Source organism: Helianthus annuus, chromosome 15, assembly GCF_002127325.2.
Source record: "Helianthus annuus cultivar XRQ/B chromosome 15, HanXRQr2.0-SUNRISE, whole genome shotgun sequence".
NCBI lineage: Eukaryota > Viridiplantae > Streptophyta > Magnoliopsida > Asterales > Asteraceae > Helianthus > Helianthus annuus.
In genome coordinates, this window is record NC_035447.2 from 12298976 (window position 1) to 12318396 (window position 19421).

The 19421-nt window shown below is 35.7% G+C and overlaps 1 protein-coding gene across 1 annotated transcript; it reads right to left on the bottom strand.

The window, feature by feature from the left end:
• Positions 1 to 14502: 14502 nt before the first annotated feature.
• On the bottom strand, positions 14503 to 17320 carry LOC110910833 (annexin D2). Its single transcript, XM_022155415.2, has 5 exons — positions 17134 to 17320; positions 15863 to 16008; positions 15552 to 15770; positions 15236 to 15448; positions 14503 to 15006 (listed from the first exon to the last, which is right to left on the bottom strand). The coding sequence occupies exons 1-5, from the start codon at positions 17207 to 17209 to the stop codon at positions 14707 to 14709; spliced, it is 954 nt and encodes a 317-aa protein (XP_022011107.1). The 5' UTR covers positions 17210 to 17320; the 3' UTR covers positions 14503 to 14706.
• Positions 17321 to 19421: the final 2101 nt, after the last annotated feature.

Sequence of the window (19421 nt, forward strand, 5' to 3'; positions counted from 1 at the left end):
CCTCGTTAATCTGATTGACGAAATTCCATTTGCAAAGTTTTGTAACCTCATAAGAATATCTACTATAAAATTTTCAAGTATTAACTCCAACCATAAACCAAGCTATGACTTTCGTAACAGGCTGCAACTTCTGTAGAAAAATGCAGCCTGTACCTGTGTTTCCATTTACTTTGCCGAAAAATTATGAATCTAGTTGGGCTTGAAAGCAATTTCATTGAAATTTGTTTTAGTCTCAAGAACCACACGTTTTTGTTATGTTTTGATAAGGTTACAGTCAATATAAGTTGACCTAAAAATCTGCGCAAAAGATGTTTATAATTAGATCTTATAAAAACGTGTTTGTGAAAGGTATAACTTGCATTAATTAGATGTGTGTGTGTGGGGGGGGGTGTCCGAGTTTGTGAAAGGGGGGGGGGTTGGGAGTTCCGAATTTGTGTGTTGTTTCCATTAGTTACACATTAAGTCCTTCAAGTTTCGATCTGTATAACTTGCATAGAAAGTTAGTATTTAACTTCCGAGTTTCCGAAACTAGTCTTACTAGTTTATGTTAGCTTATGTTCGCGTGTTATAACCTACATGTATAATGTGCATGCAAGTACGTATATGCTAGCAAATAGTAAAGATTTAACAAAGGGAGTTAACGGTAAGAACCTGAAAATGCGAGTTGTCACATTAATCGTTAAGATTTTTTGTCCAATTTAGTAGAGTGTAGGTATATATAGAGTATTTGTATAGAGGCGCTTATGTTAGTTGGAGTTAGTTGAGAGATTAATTGTATGTTGGTTACCTATGTATAAAGATTGTATAGACTGTATATAATGAGACATGAAATGAAACCTTGCGGTGCCTGATTTCTTTTATCAGTTTATTGTATCAGAGCTAAACTGCTCCGGCGAGACTGTTGCTTCTGAGCTAAACTTTATAATTTAATTTTCATATAATCGAATATAAATGCCATTCCCATACACAATATTTCAAACGGCTATAATACATAGATTTTGCACCAAGTTTTCTTTACTTGAGAATAAACTTAGCCCATTTAGATCAATTCATTGATAAATAAATAACAGTGTAAACTAATTACAACTCATATTGGTAGAGATGTAACATTATGAGTGGACAAGTTATCCGAATCGTATGGTGGATACGAGCACCCTTTTAATCATTTTTAAGTTAATTGTGTTACCGACTTGTTGTTAAAAAATATGAAGTGACTACTAGTACTTATTTTAGTTGTTATCTTTATAATTTATTTAGTTAAATTTAGGAATATTGGATTTTAATAATATCAACTATTCATCCGGCCGTCAACAATCTCAACTTAAAAAATAACCACGGGCAATCTCAACTATTAACATATTGGTCTCAAATGGACCCTGACTAACAGAACCCTAACGTCACTAGTCTCCAGCGTCGGAAAAACATTTTTGGCCGGAAAACTAAACTTTTTCGTCCCAAATCTCTTTGTAACCTTATTACGGACCTTTAGAAACATTTTTTTAGTAAAATCCTCAATTATTGAAGTCGTCGAAAAACTCCTTTTTGGCCGGAAAACTCAACATTTTCGTCCCAAAACTCTTTATAACCTTAGATCGGAACTTTAGGAATCTTTTTCTGGCCAAAATCGGTTTTCCAGCAATCAGAGACTAACAGCGTTAGGGTTCTGTTAGTCAGGGTTCATTGGAGACCAATATGTTAATAGTTGGGGCTGCCAATGGTTATTTATTAAGCTTGCGTTCGTTTGTTAAGGAAATGAACTTGTTCGTGTTTGTTTGTTAATTTTAGGCAAGAACACAAACGAACATTGATGAACACAAATGAACACAAACTGATGTTTATAAACACAAATGGAAACAAACGAACACAAACTAGCGTTCATGAGCAGAATATATAATACACTGACACTTATTAATAATTTTATTTGTTAGGATTTTGAAGTATTTAATGAAAATATAAAAACAAAAAACATTAATGAACTATTGAACACAAATGAATATGTTACCGAACGTCCACGAACATAAATGAACGAGCACGACCTATGTTAATGTCCGTTCATTTAACTAAGCAAACGAACTTCTTACCGAACAGTTTACGAGCTGTTCGCTGAACGTTTAGTTCGTTTGCAGCCCTAACTTTGAGACTTTAATTTCTTGGAGGCTCGGAATATTTTCTTTTCTTTGTTAGGTTAAATTCCTCTCTATCTATATATTTTTACCCTGTTTAATTCGCTTTTAAGGTTCTAGTCCCCTCACGAGCCCAATCAATTATTTCTTGTTATGTCTCATACTTTGAGGGAGTTATGAATTGAATTCCCTATATTCAACATTAAGCATGTTATGGTATCGTTTAATTTTCATTTGTTCGGTAGTTCTAATTCCAGACAAAATTTGGTCTTGTCACATATATAGAAAGATGGGTCTGTTATATATAGATGGGAATCAAATATGAGAAGCTATTAAAAAGTGAACAAATTTTAGGCATAAATATATATTTTTTGGTTAAATTATATGGGTATGATTAAGGATTCTATTGATGGTCTATGTGGTTTTGAGCAAATTGTGGATTTAGTCCATAAACTTTATTTAATACTGTTTTGGTCTCTAATGACCTTGTTTGCTTTCATATTAACAACCCAAATAATTTTCCCAAAAGAAAAGAATTTTTTTTACTATTCCCAACAACATCGAAGATAACTAGTACCCTATTTTTGTAACTACATGTAAGTTCTTTATTTGATCTTGAAATCGAAGCCAATCGAATGGACTGGACCTTCTACGCTAATAAATTCTCACCGGCTACTTATATGTTTTTAAATCGAATGATTCAACCTCATCTCTACGCTCGTTACACAACACAAAATTCCCATTGTGAGTATTCACAATAATAAGCACTCACAATGGAGTCAATATCTGCTTCCCCATACTCAAATTAAAGGAAAAATGTGAGACTTTGTTTATTTTCATTCATATATGGAGTCCCCATATCTCATACCCCATTTATGTGAAAAACTAAAGTAAACTTCATATTTAGGGTTTCATTATATACCCTATATTCATCCGCTAAATCCTATTTTTAATGGTTGTGAGTGGAAAGATATATGATTTAGTTGATTATGAATATATATGGGAACCACCAATAACTATAGTGTAATGTAATCATCCACTATTTGTGGGCCTAGTGGTAGAGAGGTTTAGGTTCTCTAATAAAGATCCAAGTTCAATCCTCACTCATGTCACTTTGTGGATTAGACAATGATAGATAGAGACTAGTCTCCTTGCAGAGGTGTCAGACTCTATCTCGAGTCGACCCGGGTTTTTGTCCCATCGTGTGTTACGCCAGAGAGTTCTACTCTTGTGGTGGCACAAGGACTGTCAAGTGGCAACCAGCGGTATGGTTTCACGGGGGAACGCCAACGCCAAACTCTGAAGCCAGCGTTGGTCCGGTCAAGACAACATAGTCTGGCCGGAGTGGAGTAACGGGGCTCTCCAATTTAAGGAGTGTGGTAGCCTAATACAATAAAGTTGTCGTTAAAAAAAACTATAGTGTAATTTAAAAAAATATAGTGTAATTTAAAAAGGGTGATTGTTCTGACCACCCAAATTTTTCGCTCAGTAGTGTAATATATGTATGTGCTTTTTGTATAGAAATTTTTGGGTATATACGTTTTCGACCCCCTGGTTCTATAGAAATTTTTGGGTATATACGTTTTCGATCCCCCGTCAGAAATATCATGCTTCGCCACTGATGACGCCCCCAATTACTAGATGACGTGGTATTTGACGCCCCATAGTGAGTTGACATGAGATGCTAACCCACAACACGTATAGCCAGAGTAGCTCATGTTAATCCTTGACGCTTTTTGTACGGTTCACATATAAAGGCACCCACGAAAAGTTAATTACAACTCATTTTAGATAAGAGACATCCATAATAATATTTGAAATAAACCGTGGCCACATGACCCGTTTCTTTACACTGGATTGGTAGATGTGTACCTTTATGACTGTAGAAGTTATCCGAATCCATAAGTGGATACGAGGTGAATTATTTTGTACATTTGTTTGGTGTTTGGCACCTTTTTTATCTATTTTATTTATTAATTTCATCTATACCACTTTTGTTATCTTTCTAATTTGATCTATGTTACTTTTATTATCTTTGTTATTTCTTTATCAATCTGAACTATATCTGCTATTACTTTTTATTACTTTTCGTATCTTTTTTGATTTAGTCTCATTTATTTTCTCTTTTATTTTCTCTCTTATGTTTATTATCTCTCTTATTTCTTAGACCGTGGGGTATGGTGGAGCTTGGATTAGGGCATCGGTTGACACGTGTAATTTCAAAACTCAAGTCTCAAACCCACTTTGAAGGGGTATGGTGGAGCTTGGGTTGGGGCTTGGGTTGGAGCATTATTTTTTTTTTTAAATCAATACATATTTAATGGGTCATTCACAACCCGCCATGTCAGCTTTCTCCCCCGCCCCACACCCGGTTTGAAAGCCAAGCCCCAAGGGCTACGCCCCAACCCAAGCCCCATACCCCATGTCCTTATGCTCAAGTACTCCTTTTGTGTCTTGTTATTTGTCTAGAGGGCAATTGCTTCAATCGGGTTGTCTTCTTATGCTTTGGACTATTATCAAGGGTACTTAAAATAATTGAATTAAGAACATTGCAATAATTGTGAATCTTTAATGTGTTTTAACTTTTAACTAGTTTAAGTATTCATATTTCATACCGGTTACGCAATGTGAAATATAAAATGTACAAGTCTGTTAATAAGTTTGAAATGAAAATATTAAATCTGTAAAAAGTTAAATTATAATTAATTCACAAACAAACAAGCAAAATTGTAAGTCTATAAAGATTTTCTTATACACCTATTTATGTTCTAAGTTTTTCATCTTTATTTGGTATTTGTAATTTGACTTTGTCTATACTCTTACTCTTGATAGTGCAACATGCAACTGTCAATGAGTGAAAACCGGTTCTTTCGATTATAAATTAATTTTTGCTAGTGATTGTCAAGGAAATCATAATTTCTTTCTGGTTGTATTTGACTAATTATATTTATTTCTCAATTAAACTATATTTGTTCATGAACATTAAGCAAGATATTGAATCGGTTATAAAGAATTCTAGGAAACGAAAAGTCGCCGGAGCCATAGAATTCTGACCGCTGCCGGGGTTTCGACGAAGAGGATACTACTCGGGTTAGTGTTCGAGGTCGCTAACATTGGCTTGACCTTTCACCCTAACCTGGTGTTTTTGATTCTTCCACCCGCTGTCCGGTGCTGGCCTGCCGTCGTAGAAAACGCAGTTACTGGGAAACAAATCGTAGGCGGCTCGACGAAGAGGTGGTGATTGGAATAGCGTGCGAGGTCTGACTGTTATCACATATTGCTTGTGATTCTGACGAGACCTTTCATTCTATTTTGATTTCTTCCAATTCCACTCGCTGTCTAGATTGTTTTCCTTGGTTCCGACATGGATAGGAGAGGAAGGGGCGGTATAGAAACGAGAAGATGGAAGATAAAAGAGAAGGTGGCGGGAAACAACAACCAAACAGAAGATGACGAAGAATGGGAGAGGGTAAAGAAGAAAAAAGGCAAAGAAAAGATTGATGACGAACCTAGCACTACAATTTTCATTGCTAACTTACCAGAAGATGTTTCAAGAAAAGAAATTTGGTTGGAATGTAGGAGATGTGGTAATATCACGGATGTATATCTACCTTTCAAAAAAGACTTGAAAGGAAAAAGGTTTGCGTTTGTCAGATTCAATAAGTTCCGGGATTTGGAGAAATTGATTCAAGCACTAAACAACGTATGGATTGGGGAGAAAAAACTGAAGGCAAATGTATCTAAATTCGAAAGAGAAGACATATATGACGGGAAAGGAGACAGGAAAGAATATGGAAATACAGGAGGTATGTATAAAAACATGAACTGGGCAAAAAGACAAGAAAACCTGAACCGGAATAGTGCGAATCAGTACTGGAATAGTGCGAACCAGAAACCGGCCATGCACATAGGTGGTAATGATGGTAATAATATAGGAAAAGGCAGGTCATATCTGGATGCAGTAAAAGGAGTAAGAAGACAGGAGGATTTGGTTTCAGTTGTCCTACCGGATGATAGCATGAACGATATGGGGGATTGGAATAAAAGAACATTCTTGTTGGAAGCAAAGTCAATAGAAAATCTATGCAGAGCAAAAATAATATTAAATGAAATATGCTCACATTCCATGGAGGTGAGGTATGCAGGAGGATTAAGCATCTTAATTACAGTAGGGTCCCAGATGGTAGCAGAGGAGATAATGACAACGTACAAAAAGCAGATTGAGGAATTCTTCACACAAGTGATATTTTGGAAGGAAGACATGGTTCGATACGAAAGACTCGCGTGGATTAGGGTGTGTGGTGTACCGATAAGTCTCAGGAAGAAGGAAACTTTCAATGCTATTGGAGGTTATCTAGGTAAAGTAGTAAAAGAGGCTGATGCAACCACGGAGGATAATAATCTTACGAGTGCCCACCTTGGTGTCATCGTTAACACAGGGAAAGTATTCAATGATGAAATTTTGGCCCAATATAAAACTACAACATTCAAATGCTGGGTATCTGAGGTATCCGGTAATTGGGCACCTAAGTTTGTTGAAGACGTGTCACCGTTTATTAACATCCCGGATGAAGCACATGAGATATTCGGCGAAAATGAAGAAGAGATGCATGATGATGACCGAAATTCCAATAGCAGTCCGGACGGTGGTAGCAACGAAATTCCGGCAGAGGGGGAAGTTGAAACGGAGGAGATGGAGGGACAAGATAATGAAGAGCCACATAGGAAAGAGAATAAAGAGGCAGCGGCATTGAATTTTGGTGGGAATTGGAAGGAACTTTTTGCTGACCACATGGGGAATGATAGGAGTCAGGATGATAATTACTCTAGAAGCTCAAATAGAATAGATCTTAATGGTAGTAATTATGGGGCCGACAGAGTTTTTACTTTTACCTCAAATAACAGGAATAAAGATGCACAAGTTGGGTCGGACATAGGAAATAGTAATAACAGCAGGCCCATTACAAATACATTAGATGAGGAAGCAAATGGGAATGGGCTGGATGATGATGACCCATTTGAGTTAAATGAAATCATTTGGGGGAAAGGTAACAAATTATTAAAAAGGAAAAAAGGAGACTCGTCTTTTACATTCACCAGGCAAAACAGTGTAGCAAATAAAAGAATCAGAACAGAAAATGGTGCCACAGAAGTAGGAGGAGCGCTACACGATGAGGTATTGGACTCTATTGACCACGGTTTCGATTTAAACAAAGACCCAAGTGATGAAGTCAACACTGAAGCAGAAGCTACGATAAATATGGGTAAGATTGTAGGAATCAGGGTATCAAAATATCGTCGGCAAATAAGGAACATTGTCAGGGAGGAATTGGAGCCAGTCGTTGAACCATGAATTATTTAGCCATTAATGTAAGAGGTATTAGGGTACGGAAAAACCTAGTTGGATAAACAATATAGTCAAAGAAAACAAAGTCTCGTTTTTATGCATACAAGAGACTCAAGTCTCCAGTGTAGATGAAGTAACCATCGGAAGATATTGGGGAAAAATAGATATGGAGTGTGAGACAGTGGATGCAAGGGGTAGATCAGGGGGTCTGGTCTCGGTGTGGGACCCAGGCGTATTCACAAAACAAAATGTGATCAAACATGAATCGTTCCTATTAGTAAGCGGCGTATTAGCAGGTAGCAATAACACAATAAATGTAGTTAATGTGTATGCCCCATGTGACACAATAAGAAGAAGAACATTATGGAGCGATTTAAAGGCAGTTAAAGATAGCGATATTGGAGGCTTATGGATAATGATCGGAGATTTCAACGAAGTTAGAAGTGAGGAAGAAAGAATGGTTTCAAGGTTCGATAGTCAAGGAGCATTAATCTTCAATAATTTCATTGCAGAAACGGGGCTCGTAGAATATCAAATGGGAGGGTATAAATACACGTACATGTCGGAAGATGGGAAAAATTTAAGCAAGATAGACCGTATTCCTGTATGTGATGCTTTTATGGAGAAGTGGCCGGGGGCGAGATTCGAAGCACTTGGGAGATATATGTCAGATCATTGTCCGATACTACTTTCTTGTGCTAAAGTAGATTTCGGACCAATACCATTCAGGTTCTATAATAGTTGGTTGGAAGATGAAGGATTAGATGAGGTGGTGAAAAAAATTCTTGATGGACAGGAAAATATGGATAACAGTATGAAGAAATTAGCCAAGGCTCTTAAGAACTTGAAGTTTGATATAAAAGAATGGAGAAGGAATTTTAAAGCACGTGAAGAAAAAGAGATTAAGGATATGGAAAAAGAGGTGGCGTCCATAGAAAAGATAGCGGAAGAACGGGTTCTAACAACTCAAGAAAAGGAGCGTAGAGCAAATGGGAGATGGAAGATTAAGAACTACGAGAAAAAGAGATTACATGACCTCAAACAGAAAGCAAAATTGAAATGGGTTAAATTGGGGGATGAAAATTCAAAATTCTTTCATAGAATTATAAACTGCCGCAAAGCGAAGAATCGGATTAATGCCATTAAGATTGATGGGGTAGTAGTGACAGAACCTAAGTTAATAAAGGAGGAAATAAAAAAGAAATTCTCAACAAGATTCATGGAGCCGATGAAACAAAGACCTTCCTTCGACGGCAGAGGTTTTAAACATCTTTCACGCGAGCAAATCAGTAGTCTTACATCGGAGTTCTCAAAAGAAGAAATAAAGGAGGCGATATGGGCTTGCGGTAGTGATAGAGCACCGGGACCTGACGGTTTCTCCTTCAAATTCATTAAAAGGTACTGGGATCAACTGGAATCTAATTTTGTAGATGTCTTTAAAGATTTTTATGACAGAGCGTACATTGAAAAGGGGTGTAATGCATCTTTTATCGCGTTGATACCCAAAGTAAAAGATCCACAAACAGTAAACGAATTTAGGCCTATATCCTTGATTGGTGTAATATATAAGGTCATAGCCAAAGTACTTGCAATTAGGCTAAAGAAGGTTATATCTTCCATTGTATCACCGGTACAAACCGCATTTGTGGAGGGAAGATCAATTTTTGATGGACCTTTAATTACGAGTGAAATTATATCTTGGGCAAAAAGGTGTAAGAAAGAAATGTTCTTCCTCAAAGTCGACTTCGAAAAAGCTTACGATTCTATCAATTGGAAATTTCTTCTTGCATGTCTTAAAGCTATGAAGTTCCCTAGTCGGTGGATTAAGTGGATTGGTGCTTGCTTAAAGTCATCATGGGCTTCGGTTCTAGTAAGTGGATCACCAACATCAGAATTCAAACTTCAAAGAGGTCTCCGACAAGGTGATCCGCTATCACCGTTCCTATTCATCATCGCAATGGAAGCCCTAGAGGTCATCATGAATAGGGCGGTGAAGAGAGAAGCGTATAGAGGCATAAAACTACCAAACGACGGCCCAAACTTAACCCACCTATGTTACGCGGACGACGTAATATTTATGGGTGATTGGAGTGAAACGAATGTGCTAAATCTGAATTGTATCTTAAGATGCTTTTTTCTTTGCTCGGGGTTGAAGGTTAATCTACAAAAGTCAAGTTTGTATGCTATAGGTGTGGAAGAGGAAACAATAAAGGATGTAGCAGGGAAGGTAAAGTGTAGTAGAGGTAACCTACCATTTAATTTCCTAGGACTAACCATTGGAGCCAATATGAAAAAAGTAAAGTATTGGAAACCTGTGATTGATAAATTTAATAAGAAACTATCAGCTTGGAAGGCGAATTGTCTATCGTTTGCAGGAAGAATGGTGTTGGCAAAAGCGGTAATGGGAGCACTTCCTAATTACTATTTTACCATGTACTTAGCTCCGAAGAAGGTCACAAAAACACTTGATGCAATACGTAGAGACTTTATATGGGGTAGAAAGGCCGGAAAACACAAGATAAGGTGGATTGCATGGAGGAAAATGACTAGAGAAAGACAACATGGCGGAATAGGCCTTGGAAACTTGAGGATTGCTAATCTTGCATTCATGATAAAATGGTGGTGGAAGTATAAAACAAAACCGGAGGAGCTATGGACGAGAGTGATCAAAGCGATTCATGATAACAAAAGAAGTTACAAATTTCTACCAATTAATAAAAACTGTGCAGGAGTTTGGAAAGACATAGTGGCTGCAGGTAAGGAGCTGGAAGATATGGGCGTCTCAGCAACAAATGAACTAACAGTGGAGTTGGGGAACGGAAAAACGGTTAAGTTTTGGCTGGATCGATGGTGTGGTGACAGAAATCTTAGAGAAGCATACCCGGAAATCTTCAAGATAGCTGAAAACAAACAGGCTCGTGTTGCGGATTACGTTACTATTTCACAAGATGAAACTCAATGGTTCATAAGTTGTAATCGGCCACCGAACACGGATGTGGAATGGGTCCAATGGTCTAAGCTGCTGCAACAGATTAACGGCATACGAGTTAGGAAACATGATGATAGGTGGGTGTGGAAATCGGATTCTGAAGGAATGTTTTCGGTCGCTACAGTTAGGAAGTATCTAAACAAAATCGAGGCCAACCGTGAAGAGGATGAGTGGAAGTTCTGGAATAGATGGGCACCACCAAAGGTAAATTACTTTAGTTGGAGGGCAGTGCTGGAAAGAATACCGGTGAAGCAAGAACTGGCTAGGAGGGGTATTATTTTGAGTAGCTCAGAATGTTCAAGATGTGGAATCCAAGAGGAGACTGTAGATCATCTCATTTGTGAATGCACAGCATCTAAAAAAATCTGGGAGAAGGTATCAATTTGGCTGAAAATCCCTTCCTTGCATGGAAGTCGGAATTGTAGGGATGTGCTGGAATTTGGAAATAATCTAAAAGGATCATGCGAGTGGAAGAAGATTATAAACGTTATAATTCAAGCGACGATTTGGAATATTTGGAAATCACGCAACGAGAAAGAATTCGAAGGCTATCTACGGAATGATGAGGAGCTAATGGATATAATAAAGGAGGACAGTTTTATATGGATGAAAACAAGGTCGAAAATGCAAAGTTTCGTGTGGGAAAGATGGGTGGATCTTCAATATTAGAGACGTAGTGCGATAGTTGTAATGTAAAGGAGTGTTAATTTATTTTTTTCTCTTTTCTTGTATTGTACTGTTTTGGGTTTTTACAGCATATGCTGGCCCTATTCTATCTATCATAGAATCCGACCGTTCAAAAAAAAAAGGTTATAAAGAATTAAATTCTGAACAAACTTGAGTAGCATGGACGTTGAAAACTGAACTGCAGGAGATCGAGACAATATTTTTCTCGTAATGATGGTGGTAATTTGTGAATGGGTTACGGAATGATTAAATAATGACTTTATAAACACAATTATTAATGAAAATTTTGTTCCTTTTCTTGATAGAATGATTAGCAGGTAGATTAATGATTTTTTTTTTAAAACATTAGGCCATGTCTAGTCATAAAACCCCTTTGGAAGCGTTATGCGACAAGTGGCGAAATGCGTAATAGATGAGCTTTATATCACAAGAGGGTGTAGTGGTAAGACTGTGGGGTATGGTGGGGCGGGGATTTGGGGCATGGGTTGACACGTGTACTTCGAGGGGCACCGCTGGTCAGTTGCATGTTGGGTCGGTATGGCGGGGCGTGGCTAGCCCGCGTGGGTTGGCCACGTGTTATAATTTTTTTTTCAATTATTATAAAAAATACACACAAAATTAAAAAAATGCCTAGCCACCTATAGCCTAGCCAACCCAGCCAATGAGAGCCGGCCACGGAAGACCGCTAGGCCCGCCCAACGCTCGGGCTGAAACCCCCACCCAAGGGGCCACGCCGAAACCCAAGCCCACCCGGGGTGGTGACTTGGTCGTTTGTACCCAACCCCCGCCCCATACCCCACAGTCTAAGGGGGTTATATAACCCCTTCAATTATACATACATATGTATCTATACTATATTATAATGCATGAGGGAGAGATATTTCAAGATACCCAAAAAATAAGAACTTTCCCTCATTTATTTATAGAAAGACCGCTAATATGAGGGTATGTTGGTCTCTTAAACATTATTTAGTTTTTAGCCCTTAACTTATTACACTTAGATCACTGAGGTTTTAACAAAATTATAGATAATTAGTTACAATTCACCCCTCCACAACAAACTTATAATTTTTTTACGTATTCTTGACATATCTTATAAACTATATTGTTTAAAAAAATCCAAACATAGCATGATGACCTACACATTTTTGTCAACGTTTCGGTAGTTGTCTTGTCAAATATCGACGCACGGATTAAAAGGTACAAGTCGATAATGCTTTAATGTACAAGTAATTAATACATGTGATCTAATGCGCCTAATCTACAAAGATGGGCTCCACCTATGCAAACAAAAACAAAAAGAACTAAAACTACCGTTACATAAAATGAAGATATATGTGTCACATTAATACTATTAAAACAGCCAAATATCTATACTTAGTTGTATCTTATAAAAACTTAGAACTAACCACAACAAACTTCCTAAATAAAAGGGTGACAAATCTAAAATTAAACCCTAATGCACTTCTATAGTTACTATTCAATATTGACGTACAGATTAAAAGGTACAAGTCGACAATGCTTTAATGTACAAGTAATTAATACTTGTGATCTAATGCGCCTAATCTACAAAGATGGGCTCCATCTATGCAAACAAAAACAAAAATAATTAAAAGTACCGTACCATAAAATGAAAAACTTTATGTGTCACATTTTATTTTATTAAAACTGCTTAATATCTATACTCAGATATATTTTATAAAAACTTAAAACTAACCACAACAAACTTCCTAAATAAACGGGTGACAAATCTAAAATTAAACTCTAATGCCCTTCTATAGTTACTACTATAAATACACAACAGAACACCTCTATATCTATTATTAAACAAAGTTAAAAATGGATCCAGTTCTGAATTCAATTGTTGTGAAAAACCAAGCACGCGAGATCGAAAATTCTAAGGTCAGTTCTGTTATATCGCAGCAGTGAATAACTGTTTACTTTATGTGAATGTTAACTTATTTGATTTTTCAGATTCAGTTGCATGTTGAACATGCCAATTTAAACAACTCAGTTGTCGAACAAGCTTCTAAGGTATTGATTTTGAGGGTTTTTTAGTATTATTTTTACATATATCTTTCGTATTAACATGTTCGTTATATTATTATATGTGGGTTTTATTGTAGGATGATGGTGATAACATGTTCGACTGTTGATCCTAATTCATCGGGACCGATTTGAAAGCCTGCGGTTGTGACGGTTGTTGTTAGTGGTGGCGTCCGGCGATAATGAGCGGTGGCACTGTGGGAGTGGTGGTAGAGGTTGGTTGGAGAGAGATGAAGAGGAGAGATTCTAGTGGTTAGGGTTGGGGAATTGGGGAAAATGGTGTTTATTTATTAATGAACATTTTAAATAAAAATAAAATAACCAGAATACCTTTAAGTAGATAGACATAACTGGAAATTTTGACTTTGTTAGTGCTAAAGGACGAAAGGTGTAATGTGTTTTCCAAATAAAGGATTGTGACTGTAATTATTAAAGTTAAAGGTTATCCGTTTGCAACTCGCTACAAACATAAAGGACGAAAAGTGTAAACATTTAACCCGTTAATATTTGTAAATAGGGAAATTGACCTGTAATAATCTCACCTAAACCTTATTGGTCAATAATAATCCCACCTCAAAATATCCCCCCACCAGAACCACCTTTCACCTATTTTTCCTACAATGGTCCCCCGTTAAAAAAACTTAATGGAGTTAAGCTTTTTTCCAAATTACAAACAGATGTTTTAGGGCTTTTGATTAGAACGACGATACAAGTCCATTGATGTAAAACTTGACTCGAAACGGTGCTCCAAACGATGAAAACGGCGCTTCAATTCGGATGTTTAAATTTCCGATTAACCAAAATCAAGTCACTTGGAGCAGCACCATTTCGAAGTAAGTTTTACATCAATGTACTCGTATCATCGTTCTGATCAAAAGCCCTAAAAATTTGTTTGTAATTTGGAAAAAAGCTTAACTCCGTTAAGTTTTTTTAGCAGGGGACCATTGTAGGAAAAATAGGTGAAAGATGGGAATGGTGGGGGAAATATTATGAGGTGAGATTATTAATGGTCAATAAGGTCTAGGTGAGATTTTTAGAGGCCAATTCCCCTTGTAAATATGTTATAAGTTTAAATCAATTTTATAAACATATATATTTGTGATTTTCTAATATATTCATAAAAACAAACCAAACTAACCATTTGTTAAAAAATAAAATAAGCATGTATGTAAAATAAATCGTCTAACTTAAGATATAATTTGAGCTTAAAATTTACCAAACAGTTTCACAAACCATTTTTAGTTAGCATACATAACCATCAATAATTTCATTTAATTAATATAGTTTTCCCTCATCTATGAATCATGGGGTCATGTTGATTAGCTTCAAAATACCATATCAATTATCAAACAATCGCCATCAACACAACATACATTTTCCACATTTTCCATGGAGAGATATAAACCACAAACACACTCACATACATAATAGAACCACAAATAATGTTCAAACACATTGGCATTCAGAAGACTATTTTATTTTTTTAAACGACAATCGCAGGGCCGGTTTATTCCTCAGCAAGCATCACCATGGCCCATCAATGCAAGAAGCATTTTCTCATAATCTCCAGACGTGTCTGCTGCGATGGCGCGATCCAAAGGCATGCTGTTCCTTCTTTTGTACTCTTCAGCAATACGCTGCAAATCGACCTCAGCACGCGTGACAACAACGCGTGTCAGAGCCTTTTCATCTGTCCCAAGTTTATTGATCGCCAGACGGAGAACCTTCTCGTAGTATTTCTCTGGAACAGTCAAGCACTTGATGGTTGACCTTAAAAGTTTTAGATATTCATTTTCTGGATCAGCTTTCAAATCCTGCAATGTTGATAAATAGGTTATAATTTTTTATTTATTTATTTTTTTTTAACCATCGTCAATATCATTCCACACGAAAAAGGGCAATTACAAAGCAATGGCAGGTAATTAACTTTATAAATAACACTATAACAGTTTAACTCTATCGACCACTTAAAAGGTTGTATGAATTAACTTTCAACCCGTTTGACTCGTTCTATACGGTAATGACACTAATAAATAATAATACCTTGGTGACGGCGTTTCCAAATTGATCGTTGTAGTGGTTGAACGTTGCATTGAGCTGGGATTTGCTTCTGGTTGTAAGAATCCGGATCAGGTCATCATCGCTGTAAGCTTTGTCACAGATCTTCTCATGGAATGTTTTAGCTTCGGTTTTCGCTAAGGTCATGTTTACCTCGTCCCCCTCATACCGGAAAGCGCTCACAAGAGGAACCAAAAGCTGTATAATTCGCCACATTTACATATGGCGCGATACACACAACAAATTTCAAAACTAAATAAAAACCTATTTGAAGTTGTTTGATAAAACTTATAGATAATACCTTTCGGAAATCGCCAGATGTGTGATGTGCAACATCTTCCTCCAATGATTTCTTGTATTTAGCATGATACGCCTGCCTCACGGAAAGCAAATGGTGGGAAGATCTAGTGCATGCAACTTCCATGATTACCCAATTGCTTGCAGTCAGTTTCTTTGTCGCTTGGTTAACTAAATACGCGTCACGCTCAGCTGGCTCCAGTGTCCACAACAACACTGCATTCTGTTTATAAAAAGTGAAATACAGATAAGACGATAAGTATAGGATATAGGTTGTTTGGGTGAAAAAAAAAACAAAATAGAAACTAAAGTAACCTGAAAATCACTTGAAAGCTCAGAGTCCAAATCTTTGAGAAGATCTTCGCCATGTGTTTCATGATATGTCTCTCGAATCTTTTTGCGCTGATCTCCATTTCTGTGGGCAAGAATCTGAATGATCAGATCCTCGTTTGTTCCCCAACCTACAAATAAAAAAAATCAAGCTAGAGAGTTTAAGGCTCAAGGCGCAATAGGTGAGACTGTCACCTAGGCGCACACAAACCTGACACCTGAGACAAGCAAGGGACACGTCCGTTAAAGCCATTTTTTTAGTAACCATGAGAACTTGTTACCGGAAAGCTCATGGGACCGCTAAGCAAGTGGCTTTCAAGAGATCATGGTAGCAAACCAGTTATAGCATGACTTGAACATGAGACCTCTACTAGAAGGGAATCAAGTGCTTACAACTACACCACCCCTTGAAGGTTGGTCCATGCCATTTTCGGCTATTTTAGACTGGTTTTTTGCTCATTTAGACTGTTTTTGGCTGGTTCAGGCCTTTTAAAACTAGTTTTGGCCTGTTAAGGAAGGGTGTTTGCCAGTTCACCGAGGCGATTTTGCTACACCTAACATCGTGTGAGCACCTAAGAGCGTGCCTTTGACTACTATAACTTCAAGGCGTTTTAATTTACCAAAAATTAATTTTTTTTTTTAACTTGACAATTGCACTCTTGACCTATGTAATTTGAAGTTACATAATCCGATTCCGTGACTTTTCATCCTTTAGATCAAACCCTGGTTTTATTCAGCACGCCTAATGCGCAAGGCTAATGATGAAAATAGTTGTAAATAAAGCTTATTTGGTTGTATAGCGCCTCATGTACATGATTCGGTTGGAGACTCGGAATGCCTCATGTACATGATTCGCTCGGATCGCCTTATGTACATGATTTTTAAACCAACATTGAAACATAAGTAGATTATATTTATAGATCTAGCTCCAGGCAGGCTTGACCTTCAATTATCATACATACATACATACTGGTTTGACTTTGACCATATGGTAAACAAACATATTCAGTCTGATCCTGGATGCAACATATAATACATTGATCAAACAGATCATAATATGTGCAAGCCTAACCAGAATATTAATCCGATCAAACACAGAGCAAGATCAATGTCACAAAAACGTTATCAGGCTTCAATCGGACATGAATAAATTCAACGATCAACAAAAACAACATAGATCTGAAACGATCAAACAATAAGCAAAATCTGAAATGAATGTAATGTAATGTGAGAGGAAAATGAAGATAGATGATGACCTGCAAAAGCTTTACGGAGTTGCTCACAGTCCTCTGAAGGAGAAGGGATGGTTGATGGTAGCTTAAGTGTCGCCATTGTAGTTGTACTTCTTGTTGTTCTTGGGGTTTCTGTTACAGATTGAAGAAGCCAATAATAATTGCAATAAATAGCAGAGATGATCACACGCTTCTTGCATTTACCTATTTTTTTCCTTTGTTTATTTTGTGTTTCTTTGGGATTTTCGAATGGGGCCCACACTTTAATAATAATAATAATAATAATAAGGTTGGGTGCAACCTGTTGCTCATTTATCTATTGTTCTTACACTGATTTTTGTTTGTATTGTTAATTTTATTTAAACTTTCTGAATTTTTTTAGTGCAAAATATTTGATTTTTAAGAGTCCGGTCATCACCGATTTGGATTTTAAGAGTCCGCCACCCACTGAATTTTCGTTCAAGCTTCGCCAGTGGTACCCTTTATTTCATGAGTTATTAATATATATATGAATTAAATAAAATAATAATATCAATAATAATAAGGTTATGTTTAATGCTATTACACATTCATTTATTTTCACTGTCAATGTAGAATTTGTTTTAATAAAAATATGTTTTAAACACAGTTAAGAAAAGCTAATTTTTATTTTTTACAAGATGAGTTTTTTTTTATTTAAAAAGTTTCTACAAGTGTGTTATATATAAAAGCCTTGAAAAATTAAATATTTGTGTTCGATCATTTATTATACATTATTATTTTTTATTATACACAGAGTAAGGTTATTGTAAAAAAGAGTGTGTTTTGTGAGAAGTGTAGGAAGAAATCACACCATTTGATCTATAATCCAATGGTTGACATTATAATTGCAAAATTGTAAATAGTGTTTACTATTAAAATAATTAATTTTCTATATTAAGGGTATAAATGTAAATTTAACATTTTTAAATTCAAAATACAATGCACATGCAAATTCCCCCGTCTTTTTTAAACGTCAATAACTTTTTATGCGTAACTTTTTTTTTTCAAAAAAACTTACACCATAATAACAAGTGTTTTTTATCTTTAATATAAGTACCATATTGCTATACTTATATACAGAAAAAAATTTACGTTTCGATCGTTTGTTTTAGTCCATGGTGTTTTGTCTATTTGTTTTAATTGTCTAGTGATTCAAGTCGTTGTGTTTTACAGTATATAAGACACCATAACATTGCAAATACCATTTACATTCAATCTTGTTTCCTATGTTGTTTTATTTTACAAGGCACCATAATTTGTTTTGAATCTCTAAAATAAAACACCATAGAAAACAAGACTGAAAGATTGAATGTAAATTATATTTGTAATGTTATGGTGTCTTATATACATTCATGGTGTTTTACTGTAAAACACAACACATTGAATCACTATACAAATAAAATAACATAGAGAAAACACCATGGACTAAAACATCCGATTGAAACGTAATTTTTTTTTCTCTGTAAAAGTATAGCAATATGATGCTTATATTAAAGATAAAAAAACACTCTTTATTTTGGTTTAATTTTTTTTAAAGTTACGTATAAAAAGTTATTGACGTTTAAAAAAGATGGGGGAACTTGCTTGTGAATTACATGTGTGTTATTGAATTTTATCTTTTATTATGTTTTTTTATTAAATTATTTAATTGTCCGTATCTTAATAAATCAAATAATGACATGTGTTCTTATCATGTTTTTTTTTTATAATTCTCACAAATTTCATTTTTATACAGGATCCTAAACCATACATATTATTATGAAGTGCCAATGAATAGTCATCATAAATTTTTAAGTATTCTATTTTTTTAATCTAAATTCTCTAAATATTATTTTATAACTTTTTAATAATATGTTTTCATCATTTAGATTAATTTTTTAAAGACTTGCCTGCATTAACTCGCTAATCATAATTTTTTTAAGTATTCTTTTTAATCTTAATTTCTAAATATTATTTTCTAATTTTTTTAATAATATATTTTCATCATTTAGTTTGATTTTTTAATGACTTGCCTACATGACGTTTAAAATATAACATTATCTCTTTGTTAGGTATAGAATTGTATGAGAAAGTCAAATATCCTTTGGCCTTTGGGCACGTAGATAACCTACCTGGCAATACCTCCATTATTAAAACTCGATGGATTTCTTTTATTTTTTTGAATAATATGTTATGTAAAATTAAATAAGACGTTTAAAACGTGACAAAGACATACTCAAGCATGATTAATTTTTTTGAATAATATGTCATGTCGAAATGGACACCATTAAAGGTGGACACGATTGTGATCA